Raw genomic sequence first — 8,145 nt, forward strand, 5'->3', positions numbered from 1 at the left:
TTTCTGTCCGCTCAGTTCTGAAAACCTGGAAGGGCTGGATGTTTATATGCACGTCCTACAGCTGCTTACCACGGTGGACGATGGGGTTCAAGCAATCGGTAAGGCGGTTTCTTGGCGCTCCCTGAAGTTGCTCATTTAAGTGTTCATTAGCTTTAAAATGACTACTTTTTAAAAACGTTTCTTAAGTGCAGTGTCCTGATACTGGGAAGGACACATGGAGTTTGCTTTTTGACCTGGTGTGCCACGAATTCTGCCAGCCCGATGACCCGCCCGTCATCCTGCAGGAGCAGAAGACAGTGCTGGCCTCTGTCTTCTCAGTGCTGTCTGCCATCAGTGCCTCACGGGCCGAACAGGAGCACCTGAAGATAGAGGAAGGCAAGTGAGGTGTCACCATGCTGGATTGGTGCCCACCAGATCGCCAGGGCCAGGCGGCGTGCGCTGTCGCTGGGTTTCTCTCTCACCTTTTCTCCTCAGAAGGAAAGTATCATTATTCAGGACCCTAGTCACATAAAACATTAGATACAAAACATATGGGAATGTTTATAAAAGGCACTGAGGAGAGGTGTGGGGTGCAGCTCTAATGGGGTGCTTGCTTAGCATGAGCGCAATCCTTGTTCAGTCCCCAGCACCGAAAAGAAAGCAGCACCAAACGGCGTGGTCAATCCACAGGTACCCCTTGCTTTACCATGAACACGTCCTAATGTCCTCTGCATTTTATTAATTGCACTGCTGAGCTCACAGATCAGCCGCCACAGGGCTTTAGGGCTTCTAGTAAGGACCGCTTTAGGGCATCTAGTAAGGACCATGTCTCTTCAGCCTGATGTCTCTGTTTTTGACGGCGTGGGCAGCTTTGACTTGTAGTGCGGAGCCCCAAGTGCTTGCCGATGTTGCAGTGGGGCTGCGTTGAGCATGGGCTGTGTCGAGGAGGGAGTGCACTGTGTAGGCCTGCCTATCTCAGAAGCTGTTCTGTGCTCAGCCTACAGACCTCGTAATATTTGTGTTAGGTTTATTCCCAGACATTTTATCTTTGGATAGCTGTTCTCTGTCACATACTTTCTTCTCACTATTGTTGGGCTTTATGAAGCTGTTGATTTGTATATTAATTTTGATTCTAGCACCTTTACTGACTTGCCAGTAGTTTGACTTTGCTGTGCTTAGGGTTCGACCCATGGCCTTGCATACGTAGGTGGACATCCTGTCACTGAGCTGTATCCATTCCCTGTCTTGTTGCTCTTGAATTCTATCTGCCTGCCTGCCTGCCTGTCTGTATGTATGTCTAATGTGTATAGGTGTTTTGTCTGCATACATATGTGTGTGTGTGTGTGTGTGTGTGTGTGTATGTATGTGTGTGTGTATGTATGTGTGTGTGTGTGTGTGCACCAGCTGCCTCGTATCTATGGAAGCCAGAAGAAAGTGTTGGATTCCCTGGGAAAGGCTTATGAGCCATCATGGGGGAGCTGGGATTTGAACCAGGGTCCTATGGAAGAGCAGTCAATGCTCTTAACCACTGAGTCATCTCTCCAGCCTTTGTCTTACAGTTTTTAGTAATAGGTCCCACGATAATCCTCAACTTTATCTGAAGTTACACGTACTTTGTCATATTTTTTTGTCTGACTTCTTTTTCTTATCTAAGTGTGTTGCCTAGTGTCTCTGGTGTTTTAAATACCTGGTGGGAAACCCTCGTCTTCTTCTGACTCTGTAGGTAATGTCTCAAGAGCTTCACCCTTTAGTGTTACTGGGCATAAAGTGCTTGTTTTTTTCCATTCGAGGATGTTTTGACATTTTCCTGTTTTAATATATATTTTTTTAACAAGTAAGCACTGTTTATATTTAAGGAGGGGTTATTAGTAAGTTATTTCTCTGCCAGTGAAATCCAGTGAAAAGCCAGGTTAGAGTATATTAAATGTTGGTGTATTGGGAATATGCTCTCAGACGAGTTCACTGGCCCCAAAGACCAAGGCCAGGGAAGTCACCATGGGGGGAGAGGGAGGTGGTGGGAGGGGGAAGAGAAAGAGAGAAAGGGTGTGCATGCAGGGTGAGAACAGAGACAGAGAAGGGGACCAAAGTGTCTGGATTATACAGGGAGGAGCCTCTGGGGGAAGGGCAGCCCAGCTCCTGGGCTGGAGAGTTCAAGGTTGGGGGCGGGGTGTGCCAGGGAGGGACTGAGGGATTCTGGGAGAACCCAGAGGCCCAGTCTGCTTTGGTAGGTAAGGTAGGCAGCGCAGTCCTGTTTGAGGGTCTGAAACTCATTGACAAGTGACACTGAACAGCCTGGGGGAGCTGGTGGAGGTCGTCATGTGGAAGCTCAGGAGTCTGCACATGGAGACTAAGAGCACTGTGCACTGTGTGTTGGAGTCTGTGTATGGCTAGGGTGGCCTCTGAGTGAAGAGAACAAAAGTAGTGCAGCTGCTGGGGAGTAGAGTGCAGGGCAGGACCTCGGCCGTGGGTGAGGCCGGGAGCCATGGAAGGCTCAGGTTGACTAGATGTGGCTGGTTGTGATGCCCATGGGCTGGTAAGCGTAGGGAGTCATGGGTAAAAAGGGAGAAGTGGGGCAGGCTGTGTGACATCAGAACAAGCAAGGCTCTAGCTTTGATCAAGGCAGGAACAGTAGCAGTGAGGGAGGATACTACCAGACGGTCACTTTAGGGATAGGAAGAGTGGTGGCTTCTGTGCGTGCGTGTGTGCGTGTGTCTGTCTGTCTGTCTGCCTGTCTGTCTGTGTGTATGTGTGTGATGACTGGCTTTAAACATGCTGCCTGTTGGTGTCCTGGTGGAGGTGGTGAGGGGCAGTGTAAGTCAGGAGCTGGGGAGAGGCCTGAGCTAACAATGCAGATGTCGGGGTGTCAGCTGTTCAGTTGCTCATCTCCTAAACCTCAGAGATTTCTTAGGCTTGCTTTGATGTGAAAAGCTGGGGAGTCCTTATCTCCTACTGCAGATGTGTTTATCTTACTCTCTCTTGTCGTGCAGTTTGGCCAATGAGTGCTGCGTGTGTGTGTGTGTGTGTGTGTGTGTGTGTGTGTGTGTGTGTGTGTGTGTGTGTGTGTGTGTGAGATCTTTCTGGTGGCACAGAGTTTTTCTGTGTGAGACCAGCAACATCCCTTCTTGATGTCACATTACTAGGCATTCTTGCTGCAGGGACCCCTGTCCCCAACGTTACATAGTTTTTATATCTGCGCAGAACAGGGGCAGACTGTTAGCTCCCTGTTACAGTTAGCTCTCTCCTTACTGCTTCAAGCCCTGCAGAGCTCTGTGGAGTTGGGGATTGTTCTAGTTTCCTGAGCTTCTGTGATACAGCACTGAGCAAAAGCAACGTGGAGGGCTGGAGAGATGGCTCAGGGGTTAAGAGCACTGGCTGCTCTTCCAGAGATCCTGAGTTCAAATCCCAGCAACCACATGGTGGCTCACAATCATTTGTAATGGGATCTGATGCCCTCTTCTGGTGTGTCTGAAGACAGCTACAGTGTACTCACATACATAAAATAAATAAATGTTTAAAAAAAAAAAAGCAACTTGGATGTGGGGACACAGTTCATTTGAGGTTATAGGTTACAGGCCGTCATGGTGGAAGTCAGAGCAGGAACCAGAAGCAGAAACCGCTCTCCCTGCAGACCCTAAAGGATATGTAGCACTAGTTATGGATGGAGTTCAGGATGGATGGATGGATGGATGGATGGACGGACAGATGGACAGACAGACAAAAAATGAATACTTACCTAATTTTATTCTTTTAATTCCATGTAGGGGATCTTCCTCTAATTGACAGCTTAATTCGAGTGTTACAAAATGTGGAACATTGTCAGAAGAAACCAGAGAACCCCTCAGAGTCTGATACAGAAGAACCTACGATCTGTGGTTCCACCCAAGATGACTTCCATATGAAGATCTTGAAGGACATTTCATGTGAATTCCTTTCTAATATTTTTCAGGTGTTAACAAAGGTAGGAGGGAAGTATTGGTGGTTTCTTAGTTTGCTTGATATCCTGAACTTGAAACTTTTAGGAAAGGAGTGGGTGTCCTAGGGTAGAACCGAGCCGGTACCCTGGGAGAGGTGGCCAGACAAACGCTGGGCCACTTGTTGTGTCCTCAGCTCTACTCTTATTTTTTATGGAATTAAAAACTGTTTTTTTCTCCTCCCTTCTCTCCTGTCTTGTGTGATTCTGGGATTGGGACCCGGGGTCTTGTGCTTGATAGCCAAGCAGTCTCCCTCTGAGCTGCATCCTCAGCCCCATCTGGGGTTTTGTTTTAAGTGGAAATCAGAGGTCATCTTGCAAGAGTATATTCTTTCTTTCACCGTTATTGTTTTATATATAAAAGCAGTATGATTATTTTACTCAATTTGGGAAGTTTTTATGTTATTATCTGTAGTTTTAAAATAACCGGTGTGGTTTTTGTGTGTGCACATGCCCACACGAGCGATAAAAGGCATATTGACAGACTACATTACTAACATTTATATGGATAATTTCCGACATGTGAAAATGTTGATTTTGTTTGGCTCTTATGAGTATTTATGTTAAATTCAACAGGTGAAATTTTGTGCCCTATTTTGATTTATGTCTTTTTCTTATTAGTGAGCTGGGATTATCTTTTCATATATTTGTGTATTATTTGTGTTTCTTCTTTTTAAATATCTCATTTTTTATATTTTGTATTGGTGGGGGGAGGCTACTGAGGTAGCTCAGAGGTTAAGGGCACTGGCTGTTCTTCCAGAGGTCCTGAGTTCAAATCCCAGCAACCATCTGGTGGCTCACAACCATCTGTAATGGGATCTAATGCCCTCTTCTGGGTGCAGGTGTACATGCAGACAGAGCACTCTTACATTAAAAGAAATACATAAATATTAAGTTTTTGTATTTTCGTGGTGCTTAGAGTCAAACCCAGGACTTTTCAAATGCTTACCAAGGGCTTCACCACTGAGCTCCATCCCTAGCCTGATATATTTATTCATTTTGACTGTTTATTCTTGGTAATACTTCTGTCTTAGTCACTCTTGTACTAATGTGAGGAGACACCATGACCGAATCAACTCTTACACGACAGAAAGCATTTAAGTGGGGCTGGCTTACAGTTTCAGAGGCTCAGTCCACTGTCATCATGGCAGGGAGCATGACAGCAGACAGGAGTGGAGCTGGAGAAATGGCAGAGGGTTCTATACCCTCATCTACAGGTGGAGAGAGTGAGGCGTTGGGCCTGGTGGGCTTCTGAAACCTCGAAGTCTACCCACAGTGACACCCTTCTTCTAACAAGGCCACTCCTAGTCCAAGGCCACAGCTCTTAGTCCTAATCCTTTCAAGTAGCGTCACTCCCTGTGACCAAGCATTCAAGCCTGTGGGGCCATTCTTATTCAAACCACCGTAGCATCTTTGTTATATTGCTTTCAGATGATTTTTAAGAAATTGTTTGTCGTTGCTTTAAGTTTTGGAGGAAAACACAAACATATTTCTTTGTCTTTTAAGTTACAGGGAAAGAGCAGGAAGGTGGGTTGATAAAAAACCCAGGACACGTTGTAAAACTTCTTAGATGCCACTTTTAGGGAATTTGGATTTAATCCTGAGAAAACTGAGGTGCTACTGAAACCTTTTCCTTTTTTTAAGCAAGTGGTAGGATCGATTTGGAGAGATTTTTTTTCAAAAGCAGCAGGCATAAAGGAATAGAGACGAGGGCTGGGGCCAGCTGGCCGGTGAATGGGCCGAAGGTTGGTAATCTCCAGGGGACTGGAAGTCTGGAAACTGAATAAGGGAGCCGAGGGAAAGCCTCACATAGACTCCAACAGTGGGTGGGAGGAGTCAGCAGGCGAGCAGGACAGGTCTCAGCCGTGGCCCAGGCAGCAGCGTGAGTGAGCATGTGCCCTCCGCTGAGAGTAGCTGTGTTGGAGTCACACATGCCTCAGTGCAGGTGGTGCTGATGCACCGGCTGTGACCGTATATACTGATGTTTATGTTTGCAGATGCAGCATCAGACGGTCCCCTTCTCTGACATGACGTTTTTCTTTTGCCTGTCATAGGAAACCGTGGCCCAGGGACTGAAGGAGGGCCAGTTAAGTAAACAGAAATGTTGCTGTGCATTTCAGAGTCTCCTGCCCCTCTACAGCCCTGCGGTGAGTATGGTGCATGTACAGGGGCTGATTCCATTGGCAAAAACGATGGTATACCTTCCGGGACTTGTGCCTTGTGGGAGAGATGGCATGAGGGGACCTGACAGCAAGGGGGTTACAATAAACTGTCAGTGAGCTACCCTGCAAGGAAGCAGTGGGAGTCTGTGACAGCCAAGAGGGAAGGAGCTGGCTAGGGTGGTCCCTTCTAGGGTCAACACTGGAGTATTTCAAGTGGACGTCTCTTGTTTGTATATTGGGTTATTTGGCAGCCTCAGGAGGATGTTCTCATAGGTAACCACCAGTGTCTTTAAAAGCACCTTTTCCTCTGCTGCAAACCTTGGTTCTTTGTGTGACTCCCAGGTGGAAGACTTCATTAAAGTCGTGCGTGAGGTTGACGTCGCTCTTGCTGAAGACCTGGAAGGCAGCTTCCCAAGTGTGAAGGCACAGACCTGAGACCTCGGAGCTTCTGCTGTCCGAGGAATAAACTTCATGTTTTCTGTGGTTTGAAGTTGGCATCCGGATGATGGTTTAAATGAACATTGTACAGACCGTGCTTTCGTAGTCTGCCCTGATGCCCGTCTCCTCCCATTTGTATTCGTGCTAGACACTGGTCTCACCGTCACCTCCCTCCCCTCTGCATTGAGTTTATGTTACTGATGCTCAGTGGAGGAAGAGGAAGTCCAAGCGTTGTTGCAGTTGCTCCTACCGTTGGGAGGGGACTCCATGGCAACTCTTACAAAGGACAGCATTTAGTCAGGGCTGTCTTACAGGTTCAGAGGTTTAGATCATTGTTATCATGGAGGGAAACATGGCGGTGTGCAGGCACCAGGGTACTGAGGAGCTGAGGGTTGTACATCTTGATTTGCAGGCAGCAGAAGGGGACTGTGTGCCACCCTGGGCACAGTTGAGCCTAGGACACCTCAAAGCCTCTCCCCCACAGTGACACTTCCTCCAGCAAGGCCACGCCCACCCCAGTAAGGCCACACAGCCTAATTGTGCCACTCCCCATGGGCCATGCATTTCAAACACATGAGTCTGTAGGAGCCATTCCTACTCAAATCACCATATTTGTCAAAGCAAATTTTCCAATGTTGAGTTGTAAGGCTTGTCTTCCTAGCCATGAACTTGGCTTTTCTCTGAGAACTTTGTGTCCATTACAAGTCTTTAGTTGCAGCACAGAAACTCCTCATACGGTAGCTTCTTCCAGTATCTTTGTGTATCTCATGCAATTCGTACAGAAAACAGTGCAGACTGGAGAGGTGTCCATCTCCTTTCCCTGTCCCAGTGGCCCACCACGCAAACCTTTGTACACACACTTACTTGGAACCGTGAGGCCTGGGCCATGCCTTCTACCCACATTCAGGGGTGAAGACGAAAGGAGCACTCTGGAGAGTTCTGCCAGCCTTCCCTGACCGCCTCTGTGTGCCTTGTATCTGAAGTCCAGGCCCTGCCCATGCTCCCTGAGGGGGAAGGCGTGACTGGCTTGGAGAGCCAGCCTGCGAGTCTGTAGCTGCTCTGAGCTCAGTTTGCGGACTTCTCCGCATGGTCAGCGACGACCTGGAAGCGATGCTCACTTTGCCGTGGTTCCGCTCGCACCACCCTGCTTCACAGGCAGAAGCAGGGACACTGGTGTTTGGTGTGAATGTGTTGGCAAGACTGTTTTCAGCATGAATCCGGTGATTTTAAGTAAGATCGAGGGACTGCCACAGCCTCTGTGGTCCGTGACTCTCTGGAGCGTCTTCGCTGTCCCCACTCCTTCAGGAAGATATCCCCGGAGCTATCCAGGCACTTGGCATCCGGTCTGCAGTACTTCTCGTACCAACCAGAATTCTTACTCGTTTTAAAGAGAATCTCACCCACAATGAGGCCAGCTTTACAAACCCATTCCAATTTTCCCCAGAATCTTTTTTAACATAAGGGATTGGTCTTGCTTTATACTTTTCCTTAAAGGATTTTTGTTAATAAAACACGAAGATTCTGTATTGGGGGTATAAGAACTCACTCTTCAGTCTGGAGATGAGTTTGTTGCTGAAGGCGTTGCTGCTGAGGAGA

The 8,145-nt window shown here is 47.6% G+C and overlaps 1 protein-coding gene across 2 annotated transcripts in view; it reads left to right on the plus strand.

Annotated features, from left to right (window-relative positions):
* Positions 1–6,601, plus strand: part of Saal1 (serum amyloid A like 1) — an 18,020-nt gene extending 11,419 nt beyond the window's left edge. For both annotated transcript variants that reach the window (XM_032893579.1, XM_032893578.1), the window contains exons 8-12: positions 16–98; positions 187–375; positions 3,741–3,937; positions 6,004–6,096; positions 6,454–6,601. In XM_032893579.1, the coding sequence (XP_032749470.1) occupies positions 16–98; positions 187–375; positions 3,741–3,937; positions 6,004–6,096; positions 6,454–6,546 (655 nt within the window). In that variant the 3' untranslated portion in view covers positions 6,547–6,601. The remainder of the gene's footprint in view (positions 1–15; positions 99–186; positions 376–3,740; positions 3,938–6,003; positions 6,097–6,453) is intronic.
* Positions 6,602–8,145: the final 1,544 nt, after the last annotated feature.

Source organism: Rattus rattus, chromosome 2 (assembly GCF_011064425.1).
Source record: "Rattus rattus isolate New Zealand chromosome 2, Rrattus_CSIRO_v1, whole genome shotgun sequence".
Lineage (NCBI taxonomy): Eukaryota > Metazoa > Chordata > Mammalia > Rodentia > Muridae > Rattus > Rattus rattus.